Genomic DNA, 24249 nt, shown 5'->3' on the forward strand with positions numbered 1-24249 from the left:
AAAGGGTTACCAAGTTACAACTTTGATCTCACGCCTTTCTTTGTTTATCTCTTTCTTGCAAAAGAAGGTTACAAGGAAACAACTCACTACTTGGTCTAACAGCACTCAAACATCCATCAAACACCACCAAGGCTAGTAATCAATACCAGTTCTGGGCCTAAAGCTAGCAAGGTTTCAAAAACCGTTGTTATAGGGGACCAGTGCACGTCGGTCCATAGTACGCGCGCGCCACTTAGTGGCTGGAATCCTATTATTTTGTGTTATTTTTCATATATACATCATTGCAAGCATGCTAACGACCAGTCTACAGTTTTCTATGCTAAACTGCTAGCTGTCTATCAATAGTCATTTCTGCTTCAATGGAATGCCCATGGGGTCTTTCTAGAAGTGTCCCAGAACTCAAGACATGCAAAATGAAGCACTGGTAGGATGGCCAAACTTGCGCGCGATAGTGGTATACCCGCGTGTGCTAGTTTATCCTCATCCAGTGAGTGGCCTTTGCATGGGTAGCTTGACCCTATGCCTCTGTTTTATCTTCACACTTTATGGGTTTACTATTCTTTTGGTGGCTTCCATGCCCATTAAACTGTCTGTAACTGTATATTAGCTACCATATAAATTGCTTGGTTTGTACTTGGTGTGCACTAGTACTTCCAGAGCCTAGAGGGTTGAAAGTAAGTGATGTGGGTTTGAACTCATTGGCACCCGCAGGTTTGGATGTAGCGCGCGCAAGTCTGGATGTAGCCCGCGCAGGTCTGGTTAGCATATAGTGACTTGATCAATGCATGCTAGTTTCTTTCTGTGCACGTCGCTCCAAAAACAGTGGCCTCCAATCTGTTTAAATCCCACAGAAGTCTATTTTTCATCCTGTTCCAATCATTTCAATAAAGCAAAGCATGTCGTCTATCACATCCTGCAAATATATTACAGTTTTAATCCCTTTAAAATGTTCCCCCGCCCTAACTGGCTAAAAGTTGATAAATGAAATAGAATCGCAAACGTTTTACAAATGTCCGAGTAGAGACCGATCTTCGGATTGGACGAGATGGGTGCCTTAAAAACCTTCCCCTCTCGTAACCTGGCTCACGAACCTAAGATATTCTAGTGACGAAGGACTAGAAACAAGCTTTTTTTCAAATCAAACACGTCGCGTTACGTTTCAAGTTCGGTTCCTTGGATGGTGAACCTTCAAACCCAAGTGGTGACTCTGAACTGAGCGTTTTGTCTTGCTCTTTCGAAAAGGGGCGCACCCATCGATTTTTGGGGCGTGTGCCCACAGAACCCACCATCGCAACCCGTCGAATCTAGGGGAAACCCAGACCAGAAATAAAATCGGAATTGAGGGAAACCCAGACCGATGGCAGCCCCAAACTTAGGAAGCCAGCTGGACCAATAGAGAAAGAAGAACAAATGGAAAAAACCCTTCACCCAACCTCACAACTTATGACCTCGCCACAGGTCCAAAAGCATCAAATTTGAAGACGTCGAACGAGAAAACTGGCTGAGGAAACCACCATATGCCGAAACGCTTCGACGAGGAGGAGTTTTCGCCGTTCAACAAGTACAGTCGCCCCAAATTAGGGATTTTGGAGGATTAGACGGTGAGAGAGGAGAGAGGCGAGGTAGAGGCGGCAGCCTCCCCCTCAAAACGGCACTCTAGGATTTTTCCTTGTTATCAAGTCTTTTTGTTTGTCATTTAAAAAAAAAAAAATTTATGTATTTGGTAGTGGTAGGTGTAGTCTACTCCAGATATGACAATCATGCAATTGTTGGGACCCACTCCTGACAAAAATCCATACCAATAAGATAGTCCCCCGCCACAAATAAACCTTCCCTAGCTTTAATCAAAATAAACTAATTTACATCACAAAATTTAACAAGGTCGTTGATTTTGTCATTAATTTTTTTTTAACGCCACTCTCTTATAAGTATATTTTTGGTATAAAAATATATATATTTTTTTGAATAGATGTAAAAATATACATTGACAGAAAAATAACGTTAACAAAAAAGAAAGTGACAAAATCATTTCCTTTAACAATGAGACCATTTCTATATAATTAGTAGTAATATGGGACCATTTATCACTACTTCAAAATGTTTTTGTGCTTCAAGATCTGCCAATTGTACCTCATAAACTATCGCGTGGAACTACAAAGACGTCGACCTCTCTCTCTGCCTCTTTCTCGCTCTACAATGGCAGAGAATGATGGTGAAAGAGAGAGAGACCGAGATCAGTCTCTTTCTCTCTCCACAATGTCGTAGAGAGAGCGAGCGAAGGGCAGGGGAGAATTTTGTCCGTTAATGATTAGCAGAACTCTTTTTCTGATGAAACCTGTTCTGCTGTAATAATAATAATATTAAAAAAAACAGCGAGTCAGAACTTACTCTCTCCACGCCCTTAAATCAATTGAATTGGTTTCTTGGTTTGTGGGTTTCGCTTGGCTTCTTCAATTTCAACCTGCTTCCTTTTGCAGTTTTGCATCATAGGTCGGTGTAATTTTCAGCTGGGTCTGGGGGTTGTTACTTTTGTGTTCGGCTGAAAAGATTGATTGACCAATTGAGCTGACTCAGCTGACCCCACCTCCGAATTTCGGCCACAGTGTGTGAAATTATCGTAATAATTTCATCTGGGGTTTTGCCCTTCCCTATATGATGCGTTGTTGACCTGTGTTCGATCATCCAAATACTTTTCTCGCCTCTCTGGTGTTTATGTTGGGTCATATGTTTTGTGGGTAAAAATCTTTTCAGCATTCAATTCCTCTGGCGGACGAAATTATTCTTTTGATTTGAGTAATATCAATTTGGAGAATCGGATTTCGATTTGTTTCGTTATTGTTAAGTATTTGTGAAGGATTTGGGGTGTTGGAATCAGTTGTTGAATTTGCATGGCCAGCGGATTGGAAATTGAAGATGAGACTGAAAACAAAGGGAGCATGTGGGTTTTGGAGCAGAAGCTTGACCAGCCCATGGATGAAGAGGCTGGGAGACTCAGAAATATGTATAGAGAAAAAGTAAGATGCCCATCCCCTCTCTTTGGTTGACTTTACTCTTTCTTACTTTTTGCCTTGAAAGAGATGTGCCAGAAAAATGTGAATCAGTTCTACTTTTTGAGGTACTAGATAATGAGTTACTGATGTTGATGTATTAGTTTAGTAGCATGGTGAAGTGTTCTGAAGGCCAATCGGTTGTATATCAAGCTTGAACATCAAACTGAGAAGACCCAGATTTCTTCAACTCTGTTTGGCTGTTTGCAGCACTTATTATTTTTCTTTCTTTTGATTTTTGTTGCATCACTAATGTTTTGAAAGTGTTGTTCGGCTCTATGGGAAATGAATTGCATGACATAAGGTGTAATTAAAAGGTCTTTTTACGTTAAGATTTTCCTCCACTATTGATAAGTTTTGAGTTCTTCTGAATCTTCTGATTTAAATCTATTAAGATGAAATCATTAATGTTTCTCGTTTTATGTTGCACCCCTGTTGTTGATATGGAAAATTGGTGTCATATGGAAGCTACCGCATTTAATGATTATGTCAATAGCCATAGATATGTTTGGGTATGTGTTTATATAACTGCCTTTTTTCCAGCAACATTGTTCAAATTAGGGAAAGTTTTGCTTCAAATGTCATCAATTAACTGATGTAATTTGTTTCGCAAACTCGATAATAGTGTGAATTTCCTAGAAACAGATCCCAGATAGCAGATGAAAGGATTATTCGAGATTTGGAGCTGACTTTCATGGTTTTGTTTTGGAATTTCCTTATGAATCCTGCAGAAGTTCTCCGCATTACTGCTTCTGCGACTTGCATTTCAGAGTCTTGGAGTGGTCTATGGGGACCTAGGTACATCTCCCTTGTATGTGTTCTACAATACTTTCCCTCATGGAGTTAGAGATCCGGAGGATGTCATTGGGGCTCTTTCATTGATCATTTACTCCCTTACTCTTATACCACTACTGAAGTACGTTTTCATAGTGTGCAAGGCGAATGACAATGGTCAAGGTAAGTTGATCCCATGTTGTTACCATACTTCATTGAAGTCTGCTTTTGTGGAGCCATAGAACTGATAGTGTGTATTCTAAGCATGATAGTGTAACTGTGTTTGAATGGGGATTTTGAGCAGCGTAACAAAATAGAACCCAATAGCAGTCATACGTGCTCAGATTTCATTTACAACGTTATGCTGGATCAGGGTAATAGTGTGATACCTATGTATCTGCTAGGTGATTAGCTCTATGACTTGTTGCATATTGTGGTCTATTTGACTTGGCTATGATTAGCAGAGTGACTAAGCTATGATCCGCAGAGTGATGGGTTTTGAAGATGAAAATCCGACAAAAACATAGGGTGAAGAAAAAACACACACACACACAAGAAAAGGAGAGATGACTGATGCTTTGCAAAAGTTAATAATTATGTATTTGTGCGACAGGGTGAAAAAGCACACAACCGCACAGGAAAAGGAGGAGGACTGATTCTGTACAAGTAGTTTGCAAAAATGTTTATAGCTTGCTTGCCAGCATTCTTGTTGTGGTAGCCTGAAGGTGTCTTGTAGTCTATGGATATTGAATAGTGCTGTCTCTAAAGCAGGGTGCAGTTTTTGGAGTGAGAAGATATGAGTCTAAAGCAATTTAACAGATTATTTGTTCCATCTAGACTATTAGTGATGGTCATGCCTTTATATATATATATATATATATATATATATATATATATATATATATATATATGAGTCTCATTCTTATAAGAACTACCTTATTTTAATAAAATGCGGACCTCCCTTTCCCGATCGAATTTCGATGATCCGAGCCGCTCAATGTGTTCAGAACGTGATTTTAAGGGTACCCGCGAGAAATCAGCAAAAAAAAAGACCGGGAAGGGTTTCATCCGAGCAGTTTTTGTTTGTTTTTTATCTAACGGTTCAAATAACAACTACTCAAATCAAGCCCTTCCCGGTCATTTTTTTGCCGATTTCTCACGGGTTCCCTTAAAATCACGTTTTGAACACCTTGAGCGGCTCGGATCATCGAAATCCGATCGGGAAAGGCGAGAAATGGGAGGTCCGCATATAAGGTCCTCATTTTAAGGTCCTTACCTGAAGATTTCTGTATATATACATATGTGTGTGTGTGTGTGTGTATATATATATATATATATATATATATATATATATATATATATACGGAGCGGTTCCGGGGACACCTAAAAAAACATCTAAAAAAACACCTCATAGCTCCCGATCAAATTTTGATGATCCGAGCCGCTCAATGTGATCAGAACGTGATTTTAAGGGTACCCTCTAGAAATCAGCAAAAAAAATTACCGGGAAGGGCTTGATCCAAACAGTTTCAAACAGTTTTTTATTGAACGGTTTAAATAAAAACTGCTCAAATCAAGTCTTTCCGTGTCATATTTTTTGCTAAGTTCTTGCGGGCACCCTTAAAATCACATTCTGCACACATTGAACGGTTCGGATCATAAAAATTTGATCGGGAACTATGAGATTGAGATTTGGGGTGTTTTTTGGGGTGTCCTTTGAACCATCCCGATATATATATATATATATATATATATATATATATATATATATATATATATATATATATATATATATATAAAAATTGCTTGTCACGATAAATTGAAGTTGATATGAAGTGCTTGTGTATGCAACAATAGTGTTTTTTTCTTTGGACATGGCTTCTCGGCAGTTTGCCGAGAAACTGCACGGGATGCAGTTTTGTTTTTTCCGGCCACTTGCCAGACCTAATTCAATAAGTGGTTCCATTCATGTTGTAGATCTTATCTAACTGCATATGAGTATGTGATTAATTTAATTTTAAACTGCATTTTTGCGTTTCGATGAGATCTACATTATTGGTGGAGCCGATTATTGAAATAGGTCCAGCAAGTGGCCAGAAAAGACCCGACTGCACCCAGTGCAGTTCTCGGTAAACTGCTGAGGCGAGAAGCCATTTCCTTTTTCTTATGTAGACTAATGTGGCTCAAAAGATTATTGTTTTTCCATTGCTTTGTTCTCTGTGTAAAACACTGAATTAATCAGCATATACGTGCAACTGAGCTGAATATGTTGTAATGCATGGGTTCATGTACGGGCAATAGATACAATTATGGTCAGTGTTCTAAAAGGCGCTAGTCGGGCGGCGACCCTCCGCCTAGCGCTGCCTAGCAATTTCGGTTTTTTTTTTTTTTTTTTTTAAATTTTGGGAATTGATTTTTACACTCCTTTTTTTGATAACCACACACTCTTTTTTGGATTTTATTGTTGAAAAAGTGTGTATTTTTTTTGCTAAAAGACAAAAAAGGGAGTGTGAATATCAAAAAAAGGAGTGTAGAAATCAATTCCCTTAATTTTTTAAATTTCTTCAAGACAATCAGGAGATTATTTCATCTATGACTTGCCACTCGGCAGTCACACACACAGAGACGTGATCGGCGACGATGGGTGACGTGATCGGTGAGTCTGCAATGAGATCGCTTTCTCCTTGTCGATGTCTGGGCTTGTTGCAACTGGGTTAGGGCAAAAGATGATGACTGGAAATCGTATATACTTTGGTAAAATTACACGAAAGGCCCTTATATTGCTTTACAACAACACTAAGGCCCTTATCCGCCTAGCTCCACCTAGTCTCCTTGAGCACCTGCCGTCTAGCGCCTAGGCCGCCTTTTAGAACATTGTTTATGGTATATGAAATGTTTTTCATTTGCGTTGCTTTCTGTATGCTGTATATTCCATTCTCTTTTACTAGTAAACTTTTGTCTTTCATCGTGCAGGTGGAACTTTCGCTCTTTATTCACTACTATGTCGACATGCAAAAATCAATACGATTCCTAATCAACACCGGACTGATGAGGAGCTGACAACATATAGTCGCAACACATTCCATGAGCATTCATATGCTGCAAAAACCAAGAGATGGTTGGAGAAATATGCTTCAAGAAAGCACGCTCTTCTTGTGCTTGTCCTTGTTGGCACTTGCATGGTTATTGGGGATGGAATTCTCACTCCAGCAATATCAGGTATAACTTCTTTTTTCTGTCATATTGTTTGTGTGAAGCACAACTTTCTTCATGCTTGAGCCATTTGAAGCATTGTATGTAAGCAAACCTACGTGGTCTGTAACAAGTTTGCACGGATTGGAACATACAGCTGATGAAACCATGATTGTTTGACAATTTTTTTCATACACAAGAAGTACAAGACAAAACAAACAACAACTGGGAGCTCAAGCTCTCATAGTCAAAACCCCAGCTTTATGAGCTGCTAGGAGGGGCTCCGCTACAATCATCCACAAGATAAGAATGTGCAAAATGACTTGGTGCTCCATCTTTCCAATTCACAAGTATTGTAGTTTGAAGGAAGGAGATATTTTTTTACATGGTTTTCACTTATGCTGTTGATTATCCACTCTTTGACCTTTAGTGTGGACCTTCTTCTGATGAATTACCTTTACAAGCCATCCACTCCTGTTTTACTCCCGGCCAACTTTGTCCATTTTGAGATTTCATTTTGATTGATGGAATATGATTCAAATTCAATAAAAGGTATAAATTTACAACATTGCTGCTTGATCCATCAATAATGAAATTATTTCAGACCATTTTCAAGTGATAGATTTGGAAAGCTACAAGTTTTATGCTTTGACTTTTCAAAGTGTCCAAGTATTATGGGACACCCGAAAATGGAAAGATGGACATACAAGTGGGACGGAGAGAGTATATACATTGTCTTCCATTGCTAAAGCTCGTATATCCGATGGAAGACAACATATATTTCTTCTCCGCTCTTATAGACGGTATCAGTCTTCTGTTGAATATGTTTTTTTTTAGGATGCATTTTTCCTTCATAAGATTCTTAACCAAGGTATCTTTAACAGTTCTGTCAGCTTCTGGAGGAATCAAGGTAGACCACCCCAAGATGAGTAACGGTACTTCCTTACCTAAATGTTGTATTTGCTTCTCTATTATTGAAGCCTCTTTCATTTGTTTTATAACACTTCATTTCAGTTTCGTTTTTGTATTGTTTCTTCTCTTAAATGATATAGATTGGACTCAAATGATATTTATGGTTTGTGGTGCAGATATAGTTGTGCTGGTCGCTGTTGTCATTTTGATATTCTTGTTTAGCCTGCAACACTATGGTACAGATAAAGTAGGGTGGCTTTTTGCTCCAATTGTGCTACTTTGGTTTATTTTAATTGGAGGTATTGGCATATTCAACATTCGGAAATATGATAGCAGTGTTCTGAGAGCTTTTTCACCCGTGTATATAGTTCATTATTTCAGAAGGGGAGGAAGAGATGCTTGGACCTCCCTCGGAGGGATCATGCTTAGTATCACAGGTGAACTTCCTTTTTTGTCTTAGGAATCTGTGATCCATTTTCTCTCAGAACCCATTCATGATTGGGCTCTGTCTGTTTTGATGTAAAAGTGCTTGAATTTGGAGTTTGGATTATATTCTTGTGTAAAACATCTTTCATTAAAGAGGTCTTCCATCTTTTCACATTTTGGTGCTTGGTTAGGTGTTGGGAAAATGTCTTATTAAAAAGAGAACATGAAAAGTACCTCAAATCGTTCTTACCAAATAGGAATCCTCTTTATGCTTTTTTTTTTTTGGGCTCCCTTTCTCGCCCATTGTGCACACAATGAATTCTTCTTCAATGTCAAGCTATCTCAGCCATCATCGATACTGTGCCAACATTGCAAAAGCCCATGGCTGTTCTTTAATGATGATGACGAGTTGAAGTCGTACATAAAATTACTTACCTAGGTTAGAAAGGGACTCATTTTACGTTGACTTATTGCAAAATATTTTTTGTGTACAATATTTTCCCCACGTTATGTGCAACCAAATATAGAAAACTAGGAAAATATTTTTGTCAAATATGTTTTCACGCCGAGACAAAGGGAGTTTTAGTGAATCACTTGTAAAATCAATGGCTTGTAATCTGACGTATTCTGTTAAACATTGCAGGGACAGAGGCTCTTTTTGCTGACCTAGCCCATTTTCCAGTTTCTGCTATACAGCTTGCTTTCACAGTAGTTGTGTTTCCATGTCTGCTTTTAGCCTACTGTGGGCAAGCTGCCTACCTTGTCAAACACAAGGATCATGTCATTGATGCATTCTATCATTCTATTCCAGGTTTGTTGTGACATCATTTTATTTTTCCTGTTTTATTTCATTTTCTTGGCCTCTGTCCATAAGAGAAGTAAAACTGCTTCAAAAATTGAAGTCAGAAGCACTACTGATGTAGGACAGACTTTGGGTGTACCTCGAAAAAACTGAGAGACTACAACAGAAAGCAGGATAGCCAAATGGGTTGGAAACTTATTTGTGATCTCAAGCCAATTTGCCCCAAAAAAAAAAATACTTGTTTGGGATCCTGCTGTGTGCTTAACAGATATATAAATTTTGAAATGCATATGAAAGTATTAAACCTGCTTAAGTTTGATGTATTCAGATGAAGTAGTTATTTAGGGTATAAAGGATGATTAAATTGCACTCTGAAAAAAAAGGGTGTGGGTCTAAGGGTAATCTAGGCAATAGCACTATAAAATTTTCTTAAGGGTACTAAAAGTACACATAAAGCCCTCAGGCCCACAATCTTAGAATGAAGAAGATGCTTAGAATGTTAGAAAAGTTTATCGTGTTTGCAGAGTTGTATAACCAACACCCTTCCCTCTTCTCTGAATAAAAATAATGTAAGACCGAAAAAATGAAAAAACATTTCTCCATTTTATTGCTATGCTGCCAAGTGCCAACTTTATACTTTCTTACTTGGCAGATAGGATTTACTGGCCGGTTTTTCTCGTTGCAACTTTAGCTGCTATTGTTGCAAGTCAAGCCACTATATCTGCTACCTTTTCAATAATCAAGCAGGCCCTGGCACTTGGATGTTTCCCTAGAGTCAAGGTTGTGCACACATCAAAGAAATTCCTCGGGCAGATATACATACCAGATATTAATTGGATCCTTATGATTCTTTGCATTGCTGTGACTGCGGGATTTAAAAATCAAAGCCAAATTGGCAACGCATATGGTTAGTTTATCCATAGTTAAGAGTTGGAATGTGATGCTGTCATTCTTCTTGCAGTTCATATGCCATATTTAAGCAAATTGTGGTTCTCTGCGAATTAAAGTTGTCATCTGCAAATATTTTTTTAAGGGAGATTAGCATTTCCAAAGACAAACCTCATAAATGCGCAGCTTAAAACTAAGAAAATCAGGCAAAGCCACTTCTAAAGAGTTGAAGCCCAAATCTAAACTGCTCACAGAAGTAACACACATTATTGTGGAAGCAAGCTCATTAGATATGGGCTTGGACTCTTTAATACCGCTTCTAGATTCTCCACCTGTTCCATTATGCTGTAAGGGAACCTTGCAATAGGAAGCATAATTGGATGGGGGAGATTTCTATAGCAATCCATTTGAATTGGGAAAGTATTGTTATGTTAATCTCGTCTATGGCTGAAAAATTGATGAGCTAACAAGATGAAGCAGCTTTCAACCCTCATAAGAAAATATGTTATGGTCATAATTCAAAGAACTCCCCCACATATATTTGATACTTCTAGTTCCTACGGAAATCTATGCCTCTAGAAAACATAACTGATGAACACAAGTCTGATATTTTCTCATATGAGTACTTACAAATATGTCTGCATCATTTACCGAATGATGTTCTTCTGAAGACATTTGTATTTATGTTCAATTTAATGTGCTTAAATTAGGAATATGGTTAAAAAGTTAGTAATAAGTTAAGAATTTGAAGAATTTTTGTTCCGTTGAGTTAGAAGTAAACTTGGTGGTAGGAATTGTGGGGTTATGTAACAACATATATGTAGCAGACCGAGCAGAATGGCTCGTTCCATTCCGAGCGTGATCTAGTAACCGTGGCCGAGGGTTCCTTTTGCCGAGGGTTCCTCTAATTACATCTTCTTTAATACTCCATTCCCTACACCTGCTCGGGAAGGAGGATACGATCGTTTCGATAGCCGCCGAAGGTCCCACAACATGCTCGGTGCCGAGCATGGCTTGGCCGACGGTCCAGCTCATCCGCGTCAGAACAGCATTCATGGCTATGATGATGGTCGTGATGTCATCCGAACGGTTATGAGAACAATGATGGTGGCACGTGAAGGTGCCAGCTCATCATGAAAACGGTTGCAAAACCCTAAACGTGATGCAACAGTGACATCAGCCGACGCGTGTCGAGCGTTGGTGCAATCTTGGAGACCAAGCGAAGGGTTTCCTATAAATATCCCATTATGCCTTCTTGGAAGAGGTACGCGAAAACAAAACCCTAGCTCCCAATCTCTAAATTCTTCCTTGCAAGAAAACTGACTCTCGCACCGGAGGGCCATCCCGGAGAACCTCCGGTGTGGTCTTTTAGTCGTGCTTCGTTTTGCAGGACTGGGCAAAAGAGATAAAAGCTATCCCCAAACCACCATTCAGAGAGGACGAACCACCCAAAATGGAGCCCCACAATTTGGTGAACCCGACGTGAATCTTGATTTTCAGATCCACGGCGGCTCCTCCACCTCGACCGCCTCGTTCGTACCTAAAAACCTCACCCCCTCGAGACCTCCACTAGTCTCCTCCAAAGAAAAATAGGCGGAGCAGCACCACCACCTCCTCTTTTTCAACCCCTCAGCTCCTCTTTGCACATCACCTCTGAGACCGGTATCAACGCTGCCTCCCCATCTCACCCTCCTGGATTTACTCCTCCAGGCGTAAGCTCTTCCATCCAACGTCCAGTCGGTCTGAGCGAAGATGCTCTAGCATACGTTCAACTGCTAGAGCAGCAACAAGAACAGACCAACGCTGATGTAGCCGTCCTACGACTGGAGATCGAAAGAATTAAGGCCAAAGAATTTCCAACGGTCTCCCACTCTGGATCTCAGGATCGGCGCCGGAGAGGAAATTTGCCGCCCCCTCCACCTTTGGGTATTGATGCACGGCCAAAAAGAATCTGAGTCCACGACCGCCTGGACCCACCATTGACAGACCATCGAACTGGGGACAGCGCTCGCCTTAGGCAGCAGCTCTCACCAGTTCATAAACGTCTCGGCAATGGTGCGGGACATACAGGCAGAGAAGGACGACGAGAGGAGAGCCCGCATACTGTCTTCTCCAGTTCATCGGCTGGAGACGAATACTCCCACGGCTCCCAAAGCTACGATACCGTGGAATTCCAAGACAACGATCAGGCTCTCATCCCATACAAATCCGAACGGCAAAGAAGCCGAACGCCGAGAAGAAACGGGAAAGGTCCCCAAAGCCATCGGATCGAACACGATGAAGTCCCTCGGGAAAAGGCCTATGAAGGACGAGCAACAAATTCAGTCAGCGCTCGGAGGCTAAACCGTGAAAGAAGTGTAAGTGTCGTCGTTCGGCAAGACGATCGCCCTAGCCGACGAAGAGTTTACCATACCGAAAATCTTCCAGAAGAAGACTACGGAAAGGTCCCCATAGAAAAGAGGGAGAGGGGATTCCAACGTCGGCAGGATGAGAACGAAGGAAAACAAAGAGAACGGGAATGCCGAGCATCAAAGAAGTCTCGAAACGCTCGGGAAGGTCTTCCCCCTCGGCCAACCCACGAGTACCAATTGAAAAAGCTGACAGAATCACCTTTCTCGGCAAAGATCCAAGCCACCTTGCCGAAGCTAGGTCTACATCTTCCAAAATTCCAGAAGTTCGATCCCAGCACGACCGAGGCATACACCCATCTCATCAGCTACAGAAGCACCATCTCATGCGTCACCGACGATGATGCCATCATGTGCAAAGCATTCCCCTCAAGTCTTGGGCGCCTCGGCTTGCTTTGGTTCAACCAATTGGAGGCTGGATCGATCCATAGTTTCAAAGAGCTTGAAAGAGCTTTTAACTATCGGTTCATCACTAGCAACAAGCAAGCTAAGGAAGAAGATGCCTTAGCCCAGATGAGAAAGAGGCCCGGCGAGACGCTTCGGAAGTATGCCGAACGTTACTGGCAGCTATTTAACGAGATACCCGGTGTTGATCAATACTGGGCGGCAAGGAATTTTAAGAATGGTTTGGAAACTGGAAGCAAGATCTTGGATGAGCTGGCAATAAGGGCGCCTCATGGAATGAATGAGCTAATGAGGACGGTAGAGCAGTTCTGTTCCTACGAAGAGTTCCTTGCCGAGCGAGAACTTCAAGGAGGACAAAACTCAATTATACCTCAAAGCCTTCATGTCCCCACGCCCCAAATCGCACCACCGAAGCTTGTGGTCGCTGCCCAGCCGAAGAAGCAGGTCAACACAGTCAAGGTGGCAGACAAAAAGGGGCCGAAAGCTCATGACTATGTGGCTGAAACCACAGTTTTCAAAGAGCCAATTTATTTCCTCCTCCGTACGATAGAGAGGGAACCGTTCTTTGTCTGGCCGAACCCTCCCAAATTGAACACCGAAAAAGGAAACAATAACAATCGGAAGAGATGCTCGTACCATAATGAGCTCGGGCATTACACCACTGCTTGCGCTCCCTATAAGGCACTTTTGGAAAATCTGGCGGCACAAGGACTTCTTGATGATCATATCGATTGGACAAAGACGCCGAGAAGACAGCCGAACGCTGTCGGACAAAACCTTATTCCGCGTCCAGTCGGAGTAATCAATGTTATTCATGGATCAACAACAAAGGAGGCAGCAAGACAGCTTCGGCAAGAGCTTGTCAAAGCTGAGAAAGTTACCCAAATTTTTTCCATCTATCGTGCTCCAAAAAGAGTCAAAATGCTTGAGCGTCCTTGGTCAATCACCTTCACCGAGCAAGATTTACAACGTGTCCAAACACCCCATAGCGACGCTCTGGTGGTCACAATCCAAATCTCAACTCACTCTGTCAAAAGGGTGTTGATTGATCAAGGAAGCTCGGCAGAAGTAATGTACCTGTCTCTCTTTAAGGAACTCAAAATTCCTGAATCGTGCCTTCTCCCCGCTGAAGTCCCTCTGATCGGATTCAGTGGCACTCCCGTTTGGCCTCTTGGATGGATTACCCTCCCTGTTGTTACAGGCTCGGTTGCTTCTAATTTGGAGTTTGTCGTTGTGGACGCCCCGAGCCCATACAACGCGATCCTCGGCCGAAATTGGCTTCATTCAATAAAAGCCGTCGCCTCAACCTACCACCAGGTGGTCAGGTACATCGGCGCCAACGGCAGACAAGAAGACCTATTTGGAGATCAGTTACAAGCCAGACAGTGTTACGTCTCGGCCATTGGAAAGTCATCATGCTCCAGAAGAGTACATTGGGTTGAAGTCCCTGACAAACCAGTTCTTGAAGACGTCGGATCTCTTCCTGAAGAGAAATCAGTTGAGGATCTTATCAAATTCCCTTTTAACGAAGATGCATCACGTTATTTCATGCTCGGCTCTGGTCTATCCCAAGCCGAGAGTGAAGAAACCTTGCAGTTCCTAAAAAGTAACATCGAAGTTTTTGCATGGACACCGTACGAAATGCCAGGCATTGACCCAAAGCTTATCCAGCACTCCCTCAAAGTTTCAAAATCAGCAAAGCCTGTAATTCAGAAGCCTCGGCGGTCAGCCAGCATTCACGCCGACGCAGTTAATGAGGAAGTCGGCAAACTCCTCGAGGCTGGCGCCATCAAAGAAGTACAATACCCCACTTGGCTCGCAAACCCTGTGGTGGTGAAAAAGAAGAATGGAAAATGGAGAGTTTGCGTGGACTACACCAACTTGAATGATGCTTGTCCGAAAGACTGCCTTCCCCTTCCAAAAATTGATCAACTGGTAGATGCAACGGCGGGTCATGCTCGGCTGAGTTTCTTGGATGCTTACCGAGGCTACCACCAGATAGCCATGGATCCCGACGACATGGAAAAGACGGCATTCATCACACCCAGGGGCCTCTTCTGCTACCTAGTTATGCCGTTCGGCCTTAAGAATGCTGGTGCCACATTCCAAAGAATGGTATACTTGTTGTTCGGAATTCTCATCGGAGAAATCATGGAAGCTTATATCGACGATATGGTGGTGAAAAGTCTCAAGGCTGAGAATCACCTCTCTCATCTTGCCGAAGTCTTTGCAATCTTGAAAAAGCACAAGCTACGGCTTAACGCCGACAAATGCGCCTTCGGAGTTAGCTCAGGGAAGTTCCTCGGCTACTTGGTTACTCGGCGCGGTATCGAGGCAGATCCGAACCAGATCTTAGCTATTCAGCAATTAAAACCACCATCCACTCCTCGGGAAATTCAGAAGCTCACTGGGATGGCAGCGGCTCTCAACAGGTTTATCAGCCGCTCGTCGGATAAATGCCATGTCTTCTTTCAAACGCTTAAGAAGCAAAGCCGACGAAGTTTCAAGTGGACGGAAGATTGTGATGCAGCCCTTGCCGAGCTGAAATCTTATCTCAGTTCGGCCCCTCTTCTTGTCAAACCAGTAGCCTTCGAAACTCTTCATCTCTATCTAGCTGTCTCTCCACACGCTGTGAGCTCGGCACTTGTCCGAAGAGAAGGCCTTGAGGACCAACCAATCTACTTTTCTAGCCGAACCTTGCTCCCGGCACAGACTAGATATCTGCCACTGGAGAAGCTTCTTCTAGCATTGGTCACAGCAGCTCGGAAATTGCTCCCTTATTTTCAAGAGCACCCCATCATAGTTCTCACGGAGTTTCCACTTAAGAACCTCTTAAGGAAGGCTGATCTATCTAGCAGAGTATCTCAATGGGCGGTCGAATTAGCAAATTTTGATATCCACTTTGAGCCTCGAACTGCAATCAAGGCACAAGTATTGGCAGACTTTATTGCTGAATTCACCCCTGGAAGCCCGGACGAGGAAACACTGGTAAAGCCTCATTACGGGATGCTGGAACAACAAGAGGCTCGGAAAGTTTGGAACTTATTTAGCGGAGACGTTTGGAAGTTGCACGTCGACGGGGCATCAAACAGCAACGGCTCGGGCGCAGGGGTCGTTCTTGTAAACCCTTGTGGCGTCCTTCATGAAAGTGCTATCACAATCAACTTCCAAGCCACAAACAACGAAGCCGAATATGAAGCTCTGCTTGCTGGTCTCCGAGCCGCGGCAAGTTTACAAGTTGAAGATCTACAAGTGTTCTGCGACTCTCAGCTAATCGTCAACCAAATAACAGGTGATTATGAAGCTCGGGACCCAAGGATGATTAAGTATCAAGCTACCGCTCTAGAGCTAATCCGAGGGTTCAAAGGATTCCAAATCGAACAGATCAACAGAGAGAACAACGCTCATGCCGATGCTCTTGCAAGTTTAGCCTCGGCAAGCAAAGCATCTGAATACCGACATATCAGCCTCGGTGAGATCCACGAACCGAGCTTTGAAGTATCGGAAGAAGTATACAACATTTCCCTCGGCCCAAGTTGGATGGATGAAATCATCTCATTTCTCAAAGATGATACTCTTCCCTCTGACAAAAAGGAGGCCCACCGTGTACGCAGCAAAGCAGCCTACTACTGGATCTCTGAGCTCGGCCAACTTTACAGAAAAAGCTTCACTGGGCCATATCTTCGGGTTGTTCACCCAACCGAGGTCCCGATTATTTTAACCGAGCTCCACTCTGGCAGCTGCGGTTGTCACTCTGGCGGCCGTTCCCTATGTCAAAGAGCTCTCAGTCAGGGATACTTTTGGAAAGGAATGAAAAAGGATTGTGAAGAAGTGGTCAGAAAGTGTAAGCCTTGCCAACTTTTCTCCCCCATACCAAGGCAGCCCGCTCAGTCTCTCAAACCTATCACTAGTCCGTGGCCCTTTGCTCAGTGGGGCTTGGATATAGTAGGCAAACTTCCAACTGCCCCTGGGGGCTTCAAGTTCTTGATCACTGCAACGGATTACTTCTCAAAATGGGTGGAAGCCGAACCGTTAGTCACAACAACTGAAACTGACGTTCGGCGATTCGTTTGGAGGAACATCGTCACAAGGTTCGGCGTGCCTTATGCTATTGTATCGGATAACGGCTCACAATTCGTCGGTAAGGAATTAACTGGACTCTGTGCTGAGTTCGGAATTAGATTCTTCAATTCAACCCCATCCTACCCCCAGGGCAACGGCCAGGCCGAAGCCACTAACAAGACTGTTTGCGCTGGCATCAAACGTCGGCTGGACTCTAAACGAGGAAAATGGGCCGAAGAACTTCCCAGGGTCCTTTGGGCCTACCGCTCCACTCCCAGACGATCTACCGGCCAAACTCCCTTTGCAATGGCCTTCGGCATGGAGGCTGTCATACCACTGGAATCAAAGTTCCCGACCCTGCGCACCGAAACTTTTGATCTAGAATCTAACAATGATGCAGTGGCAACCGAGCTAATCTTAGCCGAAGAAAAGCGAGACGATGCTCAGCTCAAGTTAGCCAACTATCAGCAAGAAGTAGCTCGGGGCTACAATCGAAGCGTAAGGCTTAAGAGGTTCAGAACCGATGACTGGGTCTGGAGGAAGGTTGTCCGAGCCAATCAAAAGACAAAATTCAAACCAAATTGGGAAGGACCCTACAGGGTGATTAAAGAGGTCGGCAATGGCTCGTACAAGTTAGAAGACAAAGAAGGAAGGGAAATTGAAAATCCCTGGAATGCTCTGAATCTCAGGAAGGCCTACCTTTGAACTCTCGTTGATCGCACTCTATCACACCACCTATCAAGTCTATTACTTTTCCCTTACCAAAGTGCTGTACTTGTCTTGGCAATCTTTTTAATGAAAAGTATCTCCTACTTCTCAAGCATCAGTGTTCTTCATATTTGATTACAATGATTCAAAATTTCAATCAGTATAAGCTCGGTATTCTAAACAGTTACAGCTACGTTCGGATTTCTTTACTACAAACACGATTATGGCTCGGACAATTTGATTTCCAGCCACAACTCGATTAAACAAATTGGTTCGGCAATGTCCACCCCTAGAACATTTACTTAACACATTGCCTTGGTACAAGGCTGGCATTTTGAGCCGAGCCTTATACCAGCATTGGGGCTGTTTCGAGTAAATCATAAACAACTCGGACAACTTAACGTCCAAACAGAAAGCAATAGATGAACTTGAAAGTTTATCCTCAGTACGGCTATGTTCATAATTTGACTTGAACTAAATGGCCACATCAAGCAATTACTCTACCTATTACCTTGGCATAAGACTGGCATTTTAAGCCGAGCCTTAAACCAAAGTAGGGGCTATCATATGAGTAACTATCAAAACTTTCAAAACAAACCAAGGTTGTTTAACCCTCGGCAGCCAAAACCAGAAAATATTTCTAAGGCATGAAGAAATATTCAGTGCAATAACAAAGTTGGAATTTTTTCTAAGTCATTCAAACACAAACTTGAACTTGAAATTCAGAATCTCCTGCCAAGAGGGCTCGGCTTGGTAAAACGTTCGATGCCGACCCCCTTTTAAACTATTACATCTGGCATGGCAAAATCCCAAAATGTTCGGTGCCATCCAGTCCAAAAGCAAAGTTCAAAAATATTCAGAAACAAAACAAAATGAAACTTAAAGTGAATCCTAAACTTGGGCATCTTCCGCAACTTTATCTTGAGCCTCGGGATAGCTTTCGGCATCGGCAACCTTCTCCTGTTGATCGATGCCAGGCACATCGGTCATCTCTTTATCATCATCTTCAGGAGGAAGAGGCTGACACTCCTCCTCCGTGTACGGAAGGTCAAGATCTGGCAATGCCGGCTCGGGAAGTTGCTTCAGAAAACCCGACTCAGGTTGAATCGCCATAACACCGGCCATGGCGTCGGCACCGGCAGAATACCCCAGCTTGAAGAAGTCAGGTAAACGAGCTTCGAGCTCGTCGTTTACCATCTTGTGAGCAATCTGGGTATACTCCAGCGCGGCTCGGTTAATTCCAGCCTCATAGCCTTTGGCGTCAGCAGCCTTGAGCTTCTCCTTCTCTTCCCTTCTCATCTTTTCGGCATCAGCCTCGGCAGAGGCCTTAACGTCGGCCAGCTCCTTCTTCAGCCGCTCCAGCTCTGCTTCCGCATCTTTTGCCTGCTGATCTGAGATCCTCCATTTGGTTCGGTAGGAATCTCGGTCAGACCTGTATCGTTCACGCTTGGCAGTAACTTTGGTGGCCTTGTCATATGCTTTCAGGGCAGCCTGTCCAGCCTGTCAGAACATGGAGTAAAAGATTACCACAAAGCAAGTGCAAAGCAAAAATCACAAATACAAAAAAAAAAGTAAGTAAGCACAAGTAATACCTGCACAAGATGCGAGCACATTTCCCCGAGCCCTGGGATCAGGTCGGTTGGCACTTGATCGTAGTCTCTCGGGAGAGCTAGACCCCTGAGGAGCGTCACTGCAAGATTTGGTTCTTCCTTAACGGAAGCACTCAACTGCAAGACCCTTCCGTCAGACATTGTGTAGGAAGGGCTGAATTGCCGGCGGATTGCAGCCTCGGTTGCAGGATCGGTAAGATCGATGTGAGGCTCGGGAAGATTCCTTTGCTCCTTGGGAGGAGAGGCTCGGGCAACGCTCGAGGGAGCTGACTGAGAAGTGTTCGACAGAAGAACATCCTCAGATGTCTTCTGTCTCCTCTTTCTGTTGGGGCTGCTGGTCCGAAGAGCCTCGGCTCCGAGCCGGGTTTGCCGACTTTGTCGGTATCACTGGCCTTGGAATGTTTCTTCTCGACATATCTTCGGCAGCAGCGTCAGTTAAATCGTCGGATCTGAAGGGAGTAAGCCACTCCTCGGCGGTATATCCGATCTTCGGCAACCGAACACCTTGCTGCCGCTTCTCCCGAACGTTTTCAATGTAAGAAGCTCCCCCCTTTTTCGATGCTCCGGTTGTCTTCGAGGCACCCGCTTTCTTCTTCTTTGGTTCGGGTTCGGCTTCTTTACTCTTCTCCTTCCGTCTTAGCACGCCCTTGTATGAAGGCTTGTAGTCGAGAAGGGTTGGAGCGTGTCGGCAAGCTTGGGCGAGAAGCGTGTCGCAAGCTTTCTCTCGGGAATTTGTATTCAGTCCCTTCGATATAGGACCGAGCTCTGTAAAAACAAACAGCAATTCAAGAAATACTCTCATAAGAAGAGAAGACAAAACTAAAGCGTAATTAACGACTTAAGCACGATTCGGTCTGATTACCTCTTGTATCAGCAACTTTCGGAACGGCGTACCGACGAAGACCGTCGCCGAACTCAAAGTTTCCATGCACTTCGAGGTAAAAATCGGCCCATTTATCCGTGTCGGATAGACCTTCGATCAAGGGGATCTTTTTAGGTCGGGTTGAAAGATACCGACGACCAGATTTGCCATGACGAGACATGGTGTAGGTAAAGAAAAGGTCCGTCGGCTTGAAGTCCAGATTTTGGCTCTCCATCAGGGCAATTACCGACATGATGATTCGGTAACTGTTGATTGCCAATTGATGGGGAGCCAAGCTAAACTTCCATAGTATCTCCCTAAGGAAAGGGTGAAGGGGGAACCGTAGCCCGGCCTCGCAGATGGCCATTAGGGGCACGGTTATGTGCTCGGGACGGTGATCCCTGTGGTCCTTTATATCGGTGCTTTTGACTCTGTGAATCAGAACGTCGTCGGGAATGTCGAACTTCCTACGGAACGCTGCATACTCTCCCGGATCGCCACTAAAGTAGTGGGCATAAGGGCATAACAGTCCCTTGTCAAAGAGGTCAGCATCGCTTGGCGCCGACGTTGAAGCCTCGGTTCCTGACATGAGCCTAGATTTGGCCTCTTGTCCCACGAGTGGCTCGGTCTCAGATTGGGTGTCTGAAGAGAAACTAATCTCCGGCTCTGTAATAAATCCATCTGCAGCATACTCGTAGTTGCGCTCGGCGTTAGAGTCGTCTGTCACTGGAGAAGTTGCCGACATCCTTGTTGAAGAAGATACAACCGCTCGGCTATTCCTCAACCTACGCCACTCGATAAGTTCGCTGAGGAACTGACGATCGGATTCGGTTTCCGAGCAATCCGAGTCTGATGACACGTCGATGACCTCGTGAGCCAGACCTAGGAAAAGAACAAAGGGGTATTAAGCTAGAGAAATCTGCGTCGGCAAAGAAGATCGTGTGGAAGTACGGTTCATCTTATCGGCTCACGAGTCATATTCTAACCTATAGTGGGCTCGGTACTCCTACAAAGACCCTCCTACGTTCGGCAAAATAAGAGGGTTGGGGAACGTTCGGTAATTTATCCCCAATAAATAAATCGTTCGGCTGAGCCCCAGATGTCCTATGGGGGCTTGGAAGAACAGGATGAGTTCAGGGATGAACATCATCGTTCTCCCCAGAAATCCACTATTCATACAGTACAAAAAACTCAAAAATCATCCCAAAAACCCAGAAAATAAGCATAAAAAGCGAGAGCAAGACTAAAACGACAAGAATCAATGGCGTACCTAAAGATTTCAGTTGATTTGGGGCTTGAAGTTGAGGATTTAGATTCAAGCTGAGCTCTGGAACGGAAATGAAGAGAGAGAAGGTCCAAGCGCTAGAGAGAGAGTGCAGAAGAACTTTCTCTCTCCTCCTTCACCGGTATTTATAAGCAGAGCAGGCCTTTTCGAATTTCCCGCCCATCATTTCACCGCCGAATCCCTCGCCAACCTCTACGTGACACGTGGCAACTGAAGCCTTTGCCCATGCCAGCCGTCCCCTCGTCTGCCCAGATGTCCTTTCAACTGACGCACCCGTTCGAATACTCGACAGCTGTTACCCAATCTGGGGCTCGGATTTTTCTGCCGAAGGTTCAAGCTCGGCCAAGTTTTGAATCAACCCATACCGAGTGAAAAGCTTCGGCATGGGTTGAGGGGCTATTGTAGCAGACCGAGCAGAATGGCTCGTTCCATTCCGAGCGTGATCTAGTAACCGTGGCCGAGGGTTCCTTTTGCCGAGGGTTCCTCTAATTACATCTTCTTTAATACTCCATTCCCTACACCTGCTCGGGAAGGAGGATACGATCGTTTCGATAGCCGCCGAAGGTCCCACAACATGCTCGGTGCCGAGCATGGCTTGGCCGACGGTCCAGCTCATCCGCGTCAGAACAGCATTCATGGCTATGATGATGGTCGTGATGTCATCCGAACGGTTATGAGAACAATGATGGTGGCACGTGAAGGTGCCAGCTCATCATGAAAACGGTTGCAAAACCCTAAACGTGATGCAACAGTGACATCAGCCGACGCGTGTCGAGCGTTGGTGCAATCTTGGAGACCAAGCGAAGGGTTTCCTATAAATATCCCATTATGCCTTCTTGGAAGAGGTACGCGAAAACAAAACCCTAGCTCCCAATCTCTAAATTCTTCCTTGCAAGAAAACTGACTCTCGCACCGGAGGGCCATCCCGGAGAACCTCCGGTGTGGTCTTTTAGTCGTGCTTCGTTTTGCAGGACTGGGCAAAAGAGATAAAAGCTATCCCCAAACCACCATTCAGAGAGGACGAACCACCCAAAATGGAGCCCCACAATATATCATACAAGTTTTTATCTTGATGACTAGGTGTCTGGGCCAGCTTATACGCATCTCGATTAATTCTAGGGGACGAATCTCACCGTCCAGTGGGGGCTCCATTTAAAAGCCAGAGCAAAGGCTCTGAATTGACTAGCGCCAAAGGAGATGATAGCACTTGAGAGGTTTCGAATCTGAGACTTTAGGAGGGAGCAAACCCCCAAGTCTCAGGCCTTGACAACCTGGCCAACCACTTGGGTTTCATATACCACACAAGTTAATGCTGTTAGCACTGCACCGCAGTTTAAAACCACGAATCGATCGGTAAATTAGTTGTTTGTAGAACTTAGAATTCCCTGAAGGCCAATCCATAGGATGTCAAATCAGCTTAACCCAAAACAAATAGCTCGTTCAAATTCGTTGGCTCCCACGTATTTTTGTTTCCCTCATGAAGTGTATAGCCGTACTAGTCTTCTTTTCCAAATCTAAATTGCACTTGCACAATGTTATTTCCAATGTCACCGCAGGGACTGCAGTCGTAATAGTAATGCTGGCGACCACATTGCTCATGACTCTAATTATGTTACTAGTGTGGCATTGCCACTGGATTGTCGTCGTTATCTTCACCGGCTTATCTCTGATAGTGGAATGCACTTACTTCTCAGCTGTACTTTTCAAGGTTGATCAGGGTGGGTGGGTCCCGCTCGTGATCGCAGCAGCCTTTCTTCTCATCATGTACTTCTGGCATTATGGTACGTTGAAGCGCTACGAATTTGAGATGCATAGTAAGGTCTCGATGGCGTGGATCCTTGGATTGGGACCCAGTTTAGGGTTGGTCCGTGTCCCTGGGATAGGCCTTGTGTACACTGAGCTGGCAAGTGGGGTCCCACACATTTTCTCTCACTTCATTACAAACTTACCCGCCATTCATTCTGTTGTTGTGTTCGTGTGCGTGAAATACCTTCCAGTGTATACAGTTCCAGAAGAGGAGAGATTCCTCGTAAAACGGATTGGACCTAAAAATTTTCACATGTTTCGGTGTGTCGCGAGATACGGCTATAAAGACCACAAGAAGGATGATGAGTTTGAGAACAAGCTGTTTGATAATCTTTTCATGTTTGTTCGGCTTGAGTCGATGATGGAAGGGTGTTCTGATTCAGATGAGTATAGCTTGTATGGACAACAAACAGAGAGGTCAAAAGATTCTCTTCTGAGGGATAATCCCAACTCAGCTTATTGCAACTTTGACCCTACAATCTCGTCTGTGGACTCAATTGTGCAGGTGAAATCACCGTTGCACGGAAATAATCATAGTGGGGTGTCATCAGGGCAGACAAGCAATCAGACAGAGGTGAATGAGTTGGAGTTTTTGACCAACTGTAGAGATGCTGGGGTGGTGCACATACTTGGTAACACAGTGGTGAGAGCAAGTAGGGATTCTAAAATCTGTAAGAAAATAGCTGTTGATTATATTTATGCATTTCTTAGGAAGATTTGCAGGGAAAATAGTGTCATCTTCAATGTTCCTCATGAAAGCCTCTTGAACGTTGGGCAGATATTCTATGTGTGAAAATTCTTTGAGAATGTGATCAGTGAGAATATAGTCATGTTTTTATCACTTGGGCGTGAACTGTGTTCTTGATTTTTTACTGCTCTTTTCATATATATATATATAGAGAGAGAGAGGAGGCTCTTTTAGAATTGGGAAAGGTAGGAGGACACTTACCTTTGGTTTAGTATGCAGATTTGAAGAGGAGGATTCACATGTAATGAGTGTTGGAATTTCAAGTTTCCACATTCATTTGAGTGGTTTCTTTCTTTATCTCATAAGCCGTGTCT

General features: G+C 43.8%; 1 protein-coding gene across 4 annotated transcripts; it reads left to right on the plus strand.

Annotated features, from left to right (window-relative positions):
• Positions 1 to 2117: 2117 nt before the first annotated feature.
• Positions 2118 to 24028, plus strand: LOC131314398 (potassium transporter 11-like). 4 transcript variants are annotated; one of them, XM_058342992.1, is made up of 8 exons: positions 2118 to 3014; positions 3779 to 4004; positions 6795 to 7040; positions 7898 to 7948; positions 8102 to 8362; positions 8995 to 9162; positions 9806 to 10060; positions 23076 to 24028. In XM_058342992.1, the coding sequence occupies exons 1-8, from the start codon at positions 2889 to 2891 to the stop codon at positions 23978 to 23980; spliced, it is 2238 nt and encodes a 745-aa protein (XP_058198975.1). In that variant the 5' UTR covers positions 2118 to 2888; the 3' UTR covers positions 23981 to 24028. The 4 variants fall into 4 exon arrangements, with proteins under 4 accessions (XP_058198975.1, XP_058198976.1, XP_058198977.1 ...); XM_058342991.1 differs by having other exon boundaries at positions 2119 to 3014; positions 22938 to 24028; XM_058342993.1 differs by lacking the exon at positions 9806 to 10060 and having other exon boundaries at positions 22938 to 24028.
• Positions 24029 to 24249: the final 221 nt, after the last annotated feature.

This window comes from Rhododendron vialii, chromosome 13a, assembly GCF_030253575.1.
Source record: "Rhododendron vialii isolate Sample 1 chromosome 13a, ASM3025357v1".
Classification (NCBI taxonomy): domain Eukaryota; kingdom Viridiplantae; phylum Streptophyta; class Magnoliopsida; order Ericales; family Ericaceae; genus Rhododendron; species Rhododendron vialii.